At 35.5% G+C, this 16,499-nt stretch overlaps 2 protein-coding genes across 2 annotated transcripts; one reads left to right on the top strand and one right to left on the bottom strand.

The window, feature by feature from the left end:
* The first annotated feature begins 6,904 nt into the window (after positions 1-6,904).
* On the top strand, positions 6,905-10,928 carry lsm5 (LSM5 homolog, U6 small nuclear RNA and mRNA degradation associated). Its single transcript, XM_039691272.2, has 5 exons — positions 6,905-7,053; positions 8,140-8,235; positions 8,728-8,755; positions 9,595-9,667; positions 10,696-10,928. Exons 1-5 carry the CDS (start codon positions 7,008-7,010, stop codon positions 10,726-10,728), a joined length of 276 nt encoding a protein of 91 aa, XP_039547206.1. The 5' UTR covers positions 6,905-7,007; the 3' UTR covers positions 10,729-10,928.
* Positions 10,929-11,012: 84 nt separating this feature from the next.
* Positions 11,013-16,298, bottom strand: psme2 (proteasome activator subunit 2). The gene is made up of 11 exons (XM_089121943.1): positions 16,140-16,298; positions 15,793-15,825; positions 15,646-15,708; positions 15,381-15,467; positions 15,244-15,289; positions 14,409-14,506; positions 14,259-14,327; positions 14,064-14,131; positions 13,680-13,734; positions 11,540-11,626; positions 11,013-11,395 (listed from the first exon to the last, which is right to left on the bottom strand). The coding sequence occupies exons 1-11, from the start codon at positions 16,185-16,187 to the stop codon at positions 11,315-11,317; spliced, it is 735 nt and encodes a 244-aa protein (XP_088978069.1). The 5' UTR covers positions 16,188-16,298; the 3' UTR covers positions 11,013-11,314.
* Positions 16,299-16,499: the final 201 nt, after the last annotated feature.

The raw sequence follows: 16,499 nt of genomic DNA, 5'->3' as shown, positions 1-16,499 counted from the left end.
CAATGAGAACGCGAGAAATTATACCTCGCTGAAATCATAGGCTAAAATAGTCTTCTTCTCGTTCTTTTAGTGCATCACTGCCACCAACTGAACTGGAGTGTGAAGAGTCGATGCAGAAAGACATCTGTTACTTACAAAGGGAATGAAAACAAATGCGTTTTGTATTCTTAATTCGAGTACATTTTCGCTTTGATAACAGTTTTCCTAGTTGTACATCGAAGGACAGTTTTTTGTTCAACCATACTCCCACAAATTACCACATTTAATGTTCATGATTATTATATGCACACACATTTTAAGGAAGTATTTTTTCTCTTCCTTGAAAACACATCACTTGTATCTTTGCTATTCATAATCATAATAAATCATTATTCATATCATAATAAAGCTTATTCATAATAAACTTGATGCATTTCTATCTGAATCTTTATCTCAATGTAAGTAATAGTCTGCTCTCTCTTCTACAGTGTTGTGTCCTCCGCATATGTGATCATCCAATCATAACAGTTTCAGTAGATCAGTCTCTTATCATGTTCCTCAGCAGTTCAGCCATGATGGATTTTTGAATGTTTGAGCAAACACACTAGGGTAAACAATAATTGTATTTTATATTGCAAGTTTGTATTGATTGTATGGTTTCAAAAGCACCAGACCATGTGTGTAGAACTTTATCAGCATTTCAGTCTGAGTGATAAACTCAATTGAAAAATGAACATGAATTTCAGAATTGTATTTGGTGTGTCCCTTTTGATTTAATGACAGCAGTCCTAACTATGTACCAGAATGTTTTGGGAACTTTCTCATCAAGTCATCGTACCATTGTTTCTGGATAATCTTAGAACATTCAAAAGTCGATAATACTAATAAAAAATAAATAAAAAAAACATTCCTTGGTTATGCAAAAGTAAAGGAAACATTCCATTTTATCATGTTGCAAAAATTATGAGAATGATACTTAATGTTCTCAACCTTCAGAAACAAAAAAAAAAAGAAGTTAGTCGAACATCCGACTGAAACATTTCAGGAAAAGAAGTTCCATGAACAATGTATTATAATGTTTTTGTGCTAACATTTTGAGAACATTATTAATCTTGAAATGCACATTCTAATAATGTTACTGGAAGAATGTTTCTTTAAAACTAATTAACCTGCCAGAATTGCCCAAAGTTTTTAAAATATTCCCTGTTAGCTGAGACATTTCTTGTCTTATCTTAATTTTAAAAGTTTCAAAATCCTATAAAACTTTCCAGATTTAAATGGAAAAAAAAAATTGATTTGAACTCATCAATACACTATCTTTTTTTCAATATCATTGAAATGTTCATGCTGAGTAAAACTACAGTAGATGGCAGCAGCCTTTCTGGATTACAATAAATAACAGTGTATCTCAAAGGTCAAGAGACAAGACATCCTGCTCTTGATTTCATTGAACAAGTCAAAAATTATAGGCACCATGCACATTACAGTTCATGAACTAATTACAGATTACATTACATTAGCACGAAGGCCTATTCATTTAGCAGACACTTTTGTCTAAGAGAATTAGAGAGCAGTGCTAAGTGATGAATTGTAAAGGAAAAATTTAGTAAGTGCCGCAGCACCTCCTGCAGGTGAATACCAGCCAAGCACGTTTCAGACTGACATCGATGACATTGAGAAACGCCTAGTGACTCGTTCCGACGACTTTTGATGGACTGAGAGACCGGAAGGAAGTGCGGCGGGACGGCTGACAGAGAGAGGAGCGTGAGCGTGGGAATTTTGATTGTTTTTTGGTTTTGGCGGATCTGCATAAACTGTACTGTGAATGTAACGTCATGTCAAATAGTTCAGAATCAGATGAGGATGAAATGGATTGGATGATATCCAGATCTGCAAAAATGAAAAGGGCTATGAGAGAAAGAAATAGGTAGAAGGAAAAGTTGGTCGGAACATAGCGAGGCTGGTGAGGGAAGCATGAGCAAGAAACTGAGAGCTAACCAGTATGAGAAACAAAAAATGGGGAATGTAGAGTCAGCACAAGAAAACGAATGGAAAGTTATAATTGAATTTAATCAGGATGGTGGACACTATCACCCAATCAAACTTACCAAGGCGATCGAGAAGGAGATTGGTAAAATTAAATTTGCAAGGTTTATGAATAATAAAAGAATACTGATTCATGCAACCAATAAACAACAACAAGAAAAAATTCTTAGTATGTCCTCACTACAAGGGGAAAGGATGAAGGCTCACATCCCTGGAGCAATGGCAAAGGTGAGAGGAGTTATCTCAGGAGTCCCATTGAGTATGTCAATGGACGACGTCAAAAAAGAGATACAGGGAGGCAAAATAGTTGAGGCTACACGGCTAAAAACTAAACGAGATGGAACATTAAAAGAAACATTATCTGTGGTAGTTCAATTCGAGAGAACCCTCCCGAAGGCAGTGCAAATGGGATATATGAATTACAGTGTGAGAGAGTATATTCCTAAACCTCTCAGATGTTACAAATGCCAGAGAATGGGGCACACAGCACAGCAGTGCAAAGGAAAGCTAAGGTGTGCTAGATGTGGAGGTCAGCACGAGTATGGTAAATGTGAAAAAGATGCAAAGATTAAATGCTGTAACTGTGGAGGAGAGCATAGTGCAGCCTTTGGAGGATGTGAAGTACAAAGAGAAGCCAGAGAAGCCCAGAAAGTTAGGTTTCTGAATAAGGTATCATATGCAGAAGCTCTAAAGAAAGTAAGAGAAACCAATCACAGAAATGACAGTAAAATGGTTCAAAGAAACACAACACCAATTAATAAGACACAAATTCAGATTACAGGACAAATGCAGAAGGGTTGTGATCACAAATGTAAAATTGATGATGATACCTTGATACTGAAGAAAGTAAACTTTGTGGGTTTTATTTGCTACACAATCAATGTTGCATCACAGTTGAAAAAGAAAAGTGACAGAATTAAGGCTATTGTTGAGGCAGCAGAAAAATTTCTTGACATGAGAGACATCAAAGCAGATCAGATACATGCATTGTTGACAGTAACCGAAAATGGAGATACTACACAAGCTGAGGTTTAGGACCCTGTGTATGGTACTACACATATTACAATGGAATGCCAGAAGCCTTATATCTAATGGTCAAGAATTGAAAAAGTACATTCATGAATTAGATGTTGTTCCGGATGTAGTATGTATACAAGAAACTTGGTTACAAGCTCATCTAGATTTTGTGATCCCAGGGTTCAATTCTGTAAGATATGATAGAACTAACAATAAAATTGGTGGAGGGTGTATTACTTTTATCAAAGATGGGTTAGCGTATAGGGAAGTCCCCAGCCCCGAAGATATAGAGTGTGTAATAGTTGAGATCTGTAGCACAAAGGAAGAGGGAAATATTAAGTTGATAAATTTTTATAACCCATGCAAAAATTTAGATATTAACAAATTAAATGAAATCGCAAGGGACTGCATACAGAAAGAAATATGGTGTGGGGATTTTAATGCTCATAACAGCTTATGGGGTAGCAATTACACAGACAGTAATGGAAACATAGTCGAAGAATTGATGGAAGATAGATCATTGGTCTGCATTAATAATGGACAGGGCACAAGAATAGATGTGAATAGAGGTAAGATATCATGTTTGGATCTTACGTTGGTTTCAGATAATTTGGTAAATAGATGTGACTGGTATGTCAAGAGTGATTCTACTATAGGAAGTGACCATTATCCAGTTCTCACTATAGTTTACACAAATATTAGTATTCAAGAAGGAAATACAATTAATAGATGGTGTTTTGAAAAAGCAGATTGGGAAATGTTTAGGACATGTTGTAAGAAGTCAGTAAACCTGGTTACATTAGAAGGAGATATAGAGGAATGCACAAAGCAACTTACTGATCATATTTTAAATGCAGCAATTATGAGTATTCCAAAAAGAACAACAAAGGGTAGGAAGAAAGTAGTTCCCTGGTGGAATGAGGAATGTAGCAGAGCTGTTAAAGATCGAAACAGGGCATTTAGAGCATTGAAGAAGAATCTGTCACAAGAGAATATTATGGAATATCAAAAGAAAAGGGCAGTGGCACGTAGGACAATTAAATATACTAAAAAGAGCAACTGGAGAGAGTTCTGTTCCAACATAGGTAGAGGGATAGAGTTAGGGGATATATGGTCAATGTTTAAAAGAATGAGTGGGAAAAGGAAAGATGTAAAAGTTGCAGCTTTGATTGATGGTGAAAAGGTGGTGGTGTCTGATAAAGAAAAGGCTGAGGTTTTGGGTAGGGCATTTGTGGCAGTGCACAGTGGTGATCACCTTACAGACATTCATAAACAGCAGAAAGACCTTGCACTTAGAGTGAATGAGGATTTGAAGCTTAAGAGGGAAGATGGTATGTCAACGCTAGATGTGGATTTCTTGATGTCTGAAATTAACATGGCTTTATCGGGCACTGGATATACAGCTCCTGGACATGATCAATTGTGTTATGCCATGTTCCGACAGTTACCAATAGAATCATGTAATTTAGTATTAAGGTTATTTAATAAAATATGGAGGTATGGAATGATACCAAGTAGCTGGAAAACTGCAATTATACTACCATTTAATAAACCAGGTAAAGATCCAACTAATCCTGGTAATTATAGACCCATAGCGTTGACATCCCATTTATGCAAATGGATGGAGAGGGTTATAGTTCGTAGGATATCGCATGTACTAGAACAGAGAGGATTATTGACTAACATACAAAGTGGATTTAGAAAAGGACACTCTACAACAGATGCTCTAGTTAGAGTTAGTAATGAAGTGGAAAAGGCATTGAAAATGAAAGAGCTGATGACAATAGTATACTTTGACATAGAGAAGGCGTATGATACTATGTGGAGAGAAGGTCTGCTTATTAAATTAAGTAGAATGGGTTTTGGAGGAAGGATGTATAACTGGATAATGGATTTTTTAACAAATAGGAAAATAAGAGTGAAAGTTGGATCAGAGGTATCCATGGAGTTTAATGTAAACAATGGTATTCCACAGGGGAGTGCAATCAGCCCAGTATTGTTTAACATTATGATAAATGACATGTTTTCAAATTTAGATAAATGCATCAAATCAGCGCTATATGCGGATGATGGGGCCATATGGATGAGAGGAAGGAATGTGACATACGTGTTAGAGAACATAAGGAGAGCAGTAGAGAAAGTAGAAAAGTGGTCATATGAGTGGGGGTTTAAGATATCCACAAGCAAATCATGTTATATGATATTCACAAACAAACGCAAGTATCAGGTTGAAAAATTATCATTATACCAGCAACCAATGGTAAAAGTAAATGAATTTAAGTACCTGGGTTTATGGTTTGATAGTAAATATACATGGAAAACTCACATAAAGCACTTAGAAACTAAATGTAAAAAAGTTATCAACTTACTGAGAGCTGTGGCTGGTTATGATTGGGGTGCAGATAAAATATCTCTAATTGACATCTATAGAGCTTGCATGAGGTCATCAATAGATTATGGTTGTATAATTTATGGGGCAGCAGCAAAAACATCATTAAAAAAAATTGATAGATTACAATATAGAGCATTACGTGTATGCATTGGAGCTATTAAGTCAACACCCACTAACGCAATACTTATAGAAACAGGAGAGACACCACTGAAGTTAAGGAGAGAAAAACTTGCACTAGCTTATTGGATTAGATTGAAAGGAAGTGGGAAAGAGAACCCTACTAAGGAGATCATACAGGACTGTTGGGAATACTACAAGTATCAGGGGCGTGGGTTTGGCTGGACCAGGGAAAAGAGAGTGGAGGAATATGGATTAAAAGCCTTAGATTTCATAACGTCTACCCCAGTTAGTAATATTCCACCATGGTTTTTCCCAGAGGTAAAAACAGATGTTAGTATCCTAGAAAAGAAAAAGGAATGGAGAATGGAGGAAGTGGGAATCAAGACAAGTATTTATATAAGGAACAGTTACAATAATTATCTCAGAATTTATACAGATGGATCAAAGAGTAAACAGGAATGTGTGGGAGTTGGAATACATATTCCTGAATTCAAAATAAATATGTCGAAAAGATTATCTGACCAGTTATCAGTATACACAGCAGAAATTGTGGCAGTCATCATTGCATTACAATGGGTGGAAGAGGTTAGACCTGATAGAGTGGTAATATGTACAGACTCATTATCTATCATTAAAAGTATACAATCAATGGAATCTGCCAGAGAAGACTTACTATTAGAACTAAATCACAGTTTGCTAAGATTACATCGGGGTGGCATAGATGTTCAGTTTTGTTGGGTACCAGCACACGAGGGAGTGAAAGGAAATGAGAGTGCAGACAAACTAGCAAAAGATGCATTACAGAAGGAAATAACAGTCCCAATTCCACTCGGAAAAGGAGAAGGAAAAGCAGTGATAAGAGAGAAAGGTATGAGAATATGGCAGAAATGGTGGGAAGAAGACACGAAAGGAAGGGGATATTATAAAGTACAAAAATGTGTCAGTATTAAAAATTATAAAGAAAAGACTAGGCGGGAGGAAATTATAATATCAAGACTAAGAGTGGACCATACAGGATTGAATAGCACTTTGTATTTAATAGGGAAAAGGAATAGTGAAAACTGTGAAAAATGTGGGGTTAAAGAAAATGCTGAACATGTCATATTACACTGTATATTATATGAATTGGAAAGACGGGTGTTACAAGATGGGGTTCAGGAAGCAGGACGGGAATGGAATCTGATTGGGATACTGGGAACAGAAGGAGAGAGGAAAGGGATTATAAGCACCAGAATGGCACTTTTTAAATTTCTTAAAGTCACAGGGTTGATGGGTAGAATATGAGATCAATTAAATAGCATGATGTTACACACTCCAGTACAGTAGGTGGCGGTATGCACCTCAAAGTTGGTTGCAATCCGCCATTTTTCGAGAGAAGAAGAAGAAGACTGACATCGATTTCTCGTGTCTGTCTTTCTTTTCCGGTGACTGATTATTCAGGTCTAATATCAAAATGGCGGCAGTAGCAACGACAAATCCCTCGCAGCTTTTACCTCTCGGTATGTGGGACTTTCGTTTCAATTAATTGTTTGCGTTTTTGGAATACGTTTTTAGTTGTTGTAGTAGGGAGCATAGAGCTCTATGTAAGTCGCATTCAAACCTTAATCAGTTTAATTGTGTTGGACACACGTGTACACAAACGGTTTATAGTCATAAAATCGTTGAAACATTTGATTTAATTCAAAAGAAATCGTAGGATATAAACTGGAATCAGACCCTACAGTCAGTATGGATGAATTCTGTTAAAGTGCCTGCATCACTATGTCTGTGACTGTCCGAATTCGCACCCATAGCCTCATTCACAATTTAGTTGTTTCATTCATTTACGTGCCTTTCAAGTATAAATACGCATCACAAGCACATGTATGACCAATCATGACTATAGTTTTACACAAGCAGGTAAACTCAGAATTCTAGATGATAGAAGACCAGTTGCTGAGCTTTGAAGTTGGAAAGGGCGTGTTGTTTTAAAATTCAATTCTGTATGAATGATTTTGCAAATTGCAGTCATTTTTACAGATGCTATTTTTGTTATTTAACAAACACACTTAGTTTTGATACCAAGTGATGATACATTTGTAATATTCATTTAAGAATTCAGATATACTTATTTTAGTTTATTGTTTGTAATATAACGTTAATTGATTTGTTTTATTTGGGCTGTCTAGCCTATTTTATTTTTCCATCTTAAATGTATGACATGCTGAATGCCCCTTCATGGGCCCTGTCCCAGTTGGAACTCTAAAGCCCAAAGTATACTTTTTTGCACATATGCTAGAGCAAGGGTTTTCAAAATATGATCATTGTCATGCGAGGGGCCCCTATTAAAAAAAAATAAAAAAAAACATCTATATAGTTTCTTTTATAAAAAAGAACCCATTTGTACTGTAAAAGTTGATATTAATAATTTGAAAATATTGTTTTATAGTTTAATGTACATTACAAATATATTTTTCTCATGTACTGTTAGATTTATTCACTTACTTTTGTTCATATTTTAATTTAATTTGAATTTATATATTTATATGTGCTTCAGTTCAGTTGTCTTTGATTGTGTTTGTCATGACTTGTATGATGTCTTTCAGAGCTGGTGGATAAATGCATTGGCTCTCGGATTCACATCGTCATGAAGAACGATAAAGAGATTGTGGGAACTCTGCTCGGGTTTGACGACTTTGTCAGTATCCTTTAAGTGCTGGGGAAAATGCTGACACATATTTGTGATGGTTAAAATTTTAGGATTAGATTTAACTCCATTGGTGCAAAATACAAGAACCACCGGAACTTCCTGTAAAAGGTCTGAAAGTCCGAAACATGCACAAATGCTTTCCACACTAGAAATGAACCAAACCTTTCATCTGTTTGGTCCGGTCCGGGGTAGGTTTCACACCTATAATTTTGATTTGGACCAAACAAGGTAGGTGTGAAAGGGCCCTTATTTGTCCTGTAAATGTAAGAGACTCTTAATTCATGCCATCTTTGTTACTGTTTTAATTAGGCCTAAGTGAAATAAAAAGCCAGTTACCTCTACTGCAATTCTGCTGACATGATGTAAAGAAAGAGAAGGTTCATTGAATTCAGAGAGTGTGGCAGGAATGTACTAAAGATTCTCATTTCGTAATGTAATGCATTCTTTGTGATGTTTTTCATTTTCTTGACTCTTTGACTCTTAGACATGGTCCTTGAGGATGTGACAGAGTTGTAAGTAGATGTTCCTACCCAAAACATGGCAAATATATGCCTTATAATTTTTTACCCTATTTATGCATCCAGTTTCTTTGACTTGAACTTCACAAACATACAGCTAAATATATATGATGCAAAAATATTCTAATATAGGCTAAATGTTTTGCTGGGATATTTGGGGGCCAGACACACGTGGCGTTCTTATTAACAGGGTTCAAACAGAGTTTAGAAAATGCCAAATTTTTTTAATCTCCTTAAAACATCCAGCGTTAAAAAGAAGAGAAAATGGAACATTTGAAATGTAAGAAATGCTGTCTTCACTTGAGGTTCCCTTGTGTCTCGCGAGTGTCTTTGCTTTGTTTCCCCTAAAAATGGCATCCACCTGTCTTGTCTCCAATGTGTCGGTGTATGTTTCAAAAGCATAATTGAAATTTCTGAAAAACATCTTAGTATTGCAAAAACCATTTGTGATAAAAAAAAGCCTTTCCAATCAATGTAAACACATGAAAAAAAGCCTTTCCAATCAATGTAAACACATGTTCATAACATTGTTCAGGTTATATTAAGTAGCCCCATGGGAACCTTATTATTATTATATTTTATTATAAGGTGAAACTATATTATATATTTATGATTCAAAAACTCACTTGGAATACATTTTTGAAAATGAAGTGTACATTGTTTTCAAGGTGTAAAGAAATTATACCTCTTTTTATGTGGTCCCACATTTTTTAGAGTGATGAAATCACGTATGTAATTCGATAAATGTACATTTCTGAAAACATACTTTATTTTTCATCCTGAACATTACTTGTTATTGAGCCATAACTAAAGTTGTTGTTGTTGTGTCACAGTGAAATCACTCCAGAGGGAAGAAGGATCACAAAACTGGATCAGATTCTGCTCAATGGCAATAACATCACAATGGTATGATCCTTGAGTTCTTCTTTAAATCATCATCTTTAAATATCAATCCACACTTCATGAATTGACAACATTGGCATACGGGTGATATGAGTAAATCCCTTATGCAAGTTTAATTTTTGTTTAGTTATAGTATTTTGCTTAATTTTATATGTAACCTGAATTTATCAAACATTTAAGCCCTGAAGAACGCTGTCTCTTTAATTTTACAGATTTGTTTTTATTCCAATTGGATATGTTAGTCACTTGATAATAATACAATCTCAGCATGCAAATTGAAGATGGTCACAATGCACCAAATTTACACTGACTTTACAATTGAACTGTTAGGATTTAATTGAGCTTGGTCATTTGAGTCCTTTTGACAGTTTTGTGACTAAATTAAGAAAAGGAAAAATATCCATCCAGTTTCCATCCACCTATTTTTATTCACCCTGGATGGAAATCCCAAGATGTGCATAAATGTAAAAAAAAAAAAAAAACGTATTAAAAAACGTATGCACTTAATTTCCCCTTTTGTTGGGAGTTTGATTGACAGGCCATCTGACCAATCATAACGCTGAATCTGCCATTTTGTCTGAAACAAACCAGACAGGGGTTAGTTGATTAAAGAAGGTGGACTTCAACTTGAAAACCGATATACATACCTTCTGATGTTTATTTCATGCTATTCGCTTAGTCTGCGTATCATGAACGGAAAAAAAGAGCCATTTTTTTCTCCAATTGCTGCAATTTCCATTATTATTGCAGATATTTTTGCACTAATGCACTTTATTCAGAAATGTTTTATGTGATATTCCAATTTTGCGCTCGAGTTAAATTTGCAACTTGCAAACATAGCTAATGATACGGAGTAAAACAAAACATATTAATTAACAGAAATACTTGCCTAGATCTATAGGACCATGTATTCCATTTCATAACATTACCATAACTCAACACATTTAAAGATATGTATTAATGAACGCTAATCAACATGGCACGTCACTTTATTATATATGACAAAACCATGTGTTTCTCCTGTTTTCCAGTTGATTCCAGGAGGAGAAGGACCAGAAGTTTGAGAAACGTGTAGCACATTACAAAAAATAAATGTACAATTTATGTTCCTGTTTAATGGAAGAATTGATCACTTCTTTTTTTTTAAAGAGGCATTTTCATTTCATGAGGAGAGTTTTTCCACATTAGTTCTTTTATTCTTTAAGTGATCCAAAATGGTTTTGTAAACATTTGTTGCTTATTACAATAAAACAAATAAAATTAACTGGACTGTATTGGAATTCATTGTATAAGAGCATTTTGTGTTGTATTCCTGACGTGTAATATGTAGATAAAGAAACTGAGGATCTTTTGTGAAATCATTGTTGGTTTTAATGGTTTTTTTTGTTGCTTTAAGAACATGTCCTATGAGTGAATTTGCTTTTAGGTTTTCTTTCTTTAATTTTGTACATGCTGAAATAGAATTCAACTACCTCTGTGATTAATTAACAAGTTTAGTAACAAAGGGATTTAAAAGATGCATCTACTGTCAAAAGTGTCATGAAACTACTGTATCTAGAATGTCAAAAATGAGGAAAAGAAATGAGAAATTCTTAAAACTGGTCTAGTTGTACAACTTTATGTATATGAAGGTCCCAGTAAGTATCTGTCTCAGTACATGGATGGCTTCTCTTCTCCTTTGGGGTTTGTCACTTTCTCCAGGTTCTTGCTGATGACGTCATAAAGTTCAGCCTGAGTACAAACAACAGAAATCTGAATATGCTGCCGTATGTTTCCACAATTATCGTGATTCGTTCATAAAGGCCATATATTTCACTTTTGTTTTAGCGTTTCTCATTTAGAAGCTGTTTGCTAAATAAATACATGCAAACTCACGTAGAATCCGCGTATATCGAGCACAATCACTCTGATCTCAGAATATGCGGCTTCATCCTTCTCGTGCACCAGAGAGCGATAATCCATCTATCAAAAGAACATGTCCTTTATTATTACACAAAAAGGGTATGACAGTGACTTGAAATCACTTTTATATGAGGACAATGTGTAAATCTGAGGCCTGTTCCACGAAGCCAATTTAAGTTGTTACCCAGGCAAGTTTCGGCAAAACCAAAACTGACCGATCAGTTGTGAGTAAAGTGACATGTATCCGATGCAATAAAGCCACTCTCCTTGGATCTCGTGCTCCAAATTAAAGCAGTTAACAGTGAACAAATGGTAATGACAAAATTGACAGTCTTTTACTTCTGATTATTATATTTACATTATAAATGATATATTTTTCAATATTAAACTGCATTTAAATTAATATAAATATATAAAGCATTTTTAATTGTTTAAATTGACACTTTCCTTTGAGCTCTTTGTGAACATGTATACTGTTATTTAAAGGGATAGTTCATTTTGAAATTAATTTTTGGTATGTTTTAGCTTACGTCAAGGGCATCCAAGATGTAGGTGTCTTTGTTTCCACAGACAAAATATTCAATTTTGATATTTTTAGGTCAAACCGTTCTTGTCTGTCAGTCATATAATGGAGGTATATGGGGTCCACCTCAAAGAGCATGCACAGAGAAGTCCAAATTAAACATCATTTAATGACTTGTAAATGTAAGTACACATTGATGGCCTAAGACACAAAACGAGCGGTTTGTGTGCGATTTCGATATATCAACAGACAACGTTGATTTTTTTTCGCAACCGCACAAGAGATCACTTCCGGCGCTTGCGCAGACCGAAGCGCCCGTGCCTTCAGATCACTTGGACATGGCTGTGGTTGCAAGAGGTAAAAACAATATAAATACTGTTCGTTTTGTCACACAAACCGCTCGTTTCGTGTCCTAGGCCATCAGTGTGTACTTTCATTTATGAGTCATTAAATCATGTTTAATTTGGACTTCTCTGTGCATGCTCTTTGAGGTGGTGACCATAGACCTGCATTATATGACAGACAAGAAAAGATTAACCTAAAAACATAAAAATTTAAACTACTGTGGAAACAAAGACACCTACATCTTGGATGCACTTGAGGTAAGCTAAAACATATCAAAAATTAATTTCAAAGTGAACTATCCCTTTAAATTTCAATTATTTAAACTTGCATTGATATAGTCTACGTTTGATATATACGTTTTCTTTCAACTGCCTTCTCAAACTTTTGCGGTTACTGTTTAGTTGCACTTTATACATGCTAGTTTCCATTAAAGAGTTCAAGATAAGTCTTTTCATTACTACTGGAGCTGCCAGTTTGCTACGTTTCAAATGATTATTAAACAGTAAGCTCAAACTATAAAAGAGCAGCAGGCCTCTAAAGGGATACTTCCACTTTTTTTTTGGAAATAGGCTCATTTTACCACTCCCTCAGAGTTAAACAGTTGGGTTTTACCATTTTCAAATGTATTCAGCTGATTTTTTGATATTTAGTAGAATATCAGTAACCAGACAGTTTCTGGTCTCATTGACTTCCATAGTATATTTTTTCCTACTATGGAAGTCAATGAGACCAGAAACTGTCTGGTTACTGATATTCCTCTAAATATCAGAAAATTGGCTGAATGGATTTGAAAACGGTAAAATCCATCTGTTTAACTCTGGGGGAGTGGTAAAATGAGCCTATTTCCAAAAAAAAGTGGAGTATCCCTTTAAGCACAGTCAGTGTCCAAATTCGCTCACTTGTTTTCATTCACTTCTTCAAGAGCAGATTAATGTAGGGAATAGTAAATGAGGATATAGGGGGTGATTTTGTTGCTCAGGTTGGATTCGCATGGTTTTGTCAACTCATAATCAATACATTGTAATAATTAAAATGGATTTCATTGCTGTGTACACGCCTTTTCGTGTTCTTAAAAGGTGAGGAAGGGTGATGTTTAATGTCTTTAAAAATACTAAAAATTTACTGAAAATACTAAAAAACCCTGAGAATTTGATATTGAAAGCCCTATTTGATAACTGTAGCTTTACAAAAAAGTTATACAATAATATTAGTTACAATAATAAGTGTATTGGATGGGTCACTCACCACATGTGTGTCTTTGGAAGCTTTGGCCACCGCATCGCCTCTCTCTGAGAAGTACCTGCAGATAAACACACTTTGATTACCAACATGACAACATGAATGAAGGAGGGCAACGTAAAACATGTAAACAATGAAATCTTGTTTCTGCCATAGAATAAAGAAAAATAAAAAAGAAAAAGAAAGAAAATTAAAAGCTAATTGTGGACTTCTTTCTCAAGTCTCAAACTTCTGATTTTTTTTCTGGCAATTAGAAGATACATTTTCTTTTAAGTTGCAATTGCGAGAAAAAAGTAGCAATTACTTTTTTCCTTTTTTATTACGTACCTGAAACAAGCTTCCATATTATGCATAATCAGTGAACTGTAAATAGTTATAAATTGCACATACTTGTTAATGTTGGTCTGAAAACCCTCCACCTTGGTCTTCACAGCAGTAATTCTCTCAAGGATTTTTTCCTAAAATTTCAACCAGTCAACCATGTTTACCATTCAGAAACAGAAACATTATATGCCATAGCCGACCACAGTCTATAACACTGTCTATAAACCAGCCATCTTCAGTGAAGAATTAAGGGTTAATAACCTGAATTGCAACTCCAAAATCATTTCCATCTTCAATTTTTGGAATCAGATGAGCGATCCAGCAAGAGACCTGAAAAAAAGCAAAAAGCTGCCAAACTACAGTCTTGGAAAATGCTGAAAACTTATCTACGAGTCAGTTTTGTCCACTTACAGTGATGCAGGTCTCCTTCAGAGCCATTATCTCTGGTTTTACAATATCCAGCAACTTCACAATCCGCTCATTTCCTTTGATGAAGCCACACTTGGGAGCTGACAGAAGAAAATGTAACATTACAACAATATTCCATATTTACAGTTAAGGTTTGACAACCATAAGCACTTCCTATTTTATCTACGTTTCTTCTTACACTACCACCACTCTGGTAAACATACATATTCATCTAAGTGTAAGTGTACAGACCGTTTAATAAGAAGATACTTTATAAAGACAGTTCACTTCATGTATACAGGTAGGAGCCATCTTTGGAAAACAGCCTCGACAAGTCGAACCACGAATGCCATTCATACAGTTCAGAAGTTCGCTGAACGGTCTGTACACTTACAATGTTCTCAATGCTCTGTTTTGCATGTAGGGACCCTCGTTATGTTACTGTGTTAGTGTGGGGCTATTTTGAGCCTTGTTAATGGTATTAACTACCGATTTCTTTTTACTTATTAAATGCCCCCATATACTAGCGTTATAAAGAGTTTCATCATGAAAACCAATAACAGAGAACGGTCTACTAGGTACCAATGTTTTATTAGACCAAAGGTTCATTTTGCGCCGGAGTTCTCCTTTAAACTAATTAAGATCTTCAAGAACATTTGATATTTACAGACATGTGTGTTGAAGCAGGGTTGGAAATAAACTCTGCAGGAAGGAGGATCTCCTGGCACTCCTGGACAAGACAAAGCCTTTATTCTCCACGCTCATCAGCAACATCGAGATCCCGACTAACCAGTTAAATCTCACTTATGCGTGTGTGTGTGTGTGTGTGCATAATTACCTTTCTTCTTTTTCTCATCATCTTCATTTTTATCTGTCTCCATCTCCTATTAAAATAAGTTAATAAATGTTGGGGTAATGGACATCTATTTCTAGAATTATTATGAATCTAGTTAGAATCCTGATCCTGATGCCAACCTCCTCCTCTGCAGCCGGGGGGTCAGGAATGGGAATGTCCAGGGGTGCATGGAGAGACGAGAGGTCAGTGACACTGAACTCATCTCCCTAAAGTCATAAAAGAGAAGCATTTTTCATTTCACTTGTTGCTGGAGTAAAATTTCTCAACTGGTAACCAAGGGCAGCAAAACCAAGGCCATGAGTTATTACAGACTGACACAGGAATACCTAAAGGTACAGGTCACTTTGGATAAAAGCATCTGCCAAATGAAAGGGGGAAAAGTACCTTCAGCAGGTTGTCAAGCTGTGAGATCTTCAAAGGTATGTGATTGGAGAACAGCTCTTCTGCCTAGCAACACAATGAATATTGTAAGCACAAACAGACACAGTGCTCAAAGAGCCTATGCATGTATTATTTCAAGTGAATTCATACCTGTTTATACAGTGACTGGCGGTAGTTTTCTATCTGGATGAAGTAACACAGATGAACAATTAAAAATTGATATATTGAGATTGTCTTTGTCCATGAAAATGATCGCGCCTTCATGGCCATGTTTACTTTCACTTTCAACATTCGTGGATGAGGAAGTGTGACTCAGGTTTTTTTGTTTTTACATATAAACATCGCGATTTCCTATAGTGTTTTATTTTCAACAATCCTTAAACAATCAATAACGACCCTTTTAGAGCCATATACTGTCAGAACTCAAACACACGCAAACGCGTTTACTTAGTTCGACACTGTTGGAAATACTATAAAATCTATATCGATGAACTTACCCTCACTGCATTATCAGAGTTTATCTTGAGTACTTTAGCTCTGGACATAATGAAAGCAATTGTGCGTTATTTTCAGAGGAAAAGACGATCACAGTGCACAGCAGCAGACGTCCAGGTGGCTCGCTATTCACTTTCACTTCGCGATACTTTCGATTTAATGATGACGCCCACAATCCATTAGGAAATGATGCAGTGAAGTAGGCTACACATTTTTCATCATTACTATTATTTTTATTTTATTTTTTATTTACGTTTTTAGATTAATGTATTTAACGTTGCATATTTAATTTACACCTTCCTCATTATTTCGTTTAAAAAGAGCCGTTATGTCCCCACCAGGACGCTAGAGGGGGGCCAAAC

This window comes from Pimephales promelas, chromosome 17 (assembly GCF_988280905.1).
Source record: "Pimephales promelas chromosome 17, fPimPro1.hap1.1, whole genome shotgun sequence".
NCBI classification, from domain to species: Eukaryota; Metazoa; Chordata; class Actinopteri; order Cypriniformes; family Leuciscidae; genus Pimephales; species Pimephales promelas.
The sequence above is the reverse complement of the archived record's forward strand: the minus strand, read 5'-3'. Positions and strand labels throughout refer to the sequence as shown.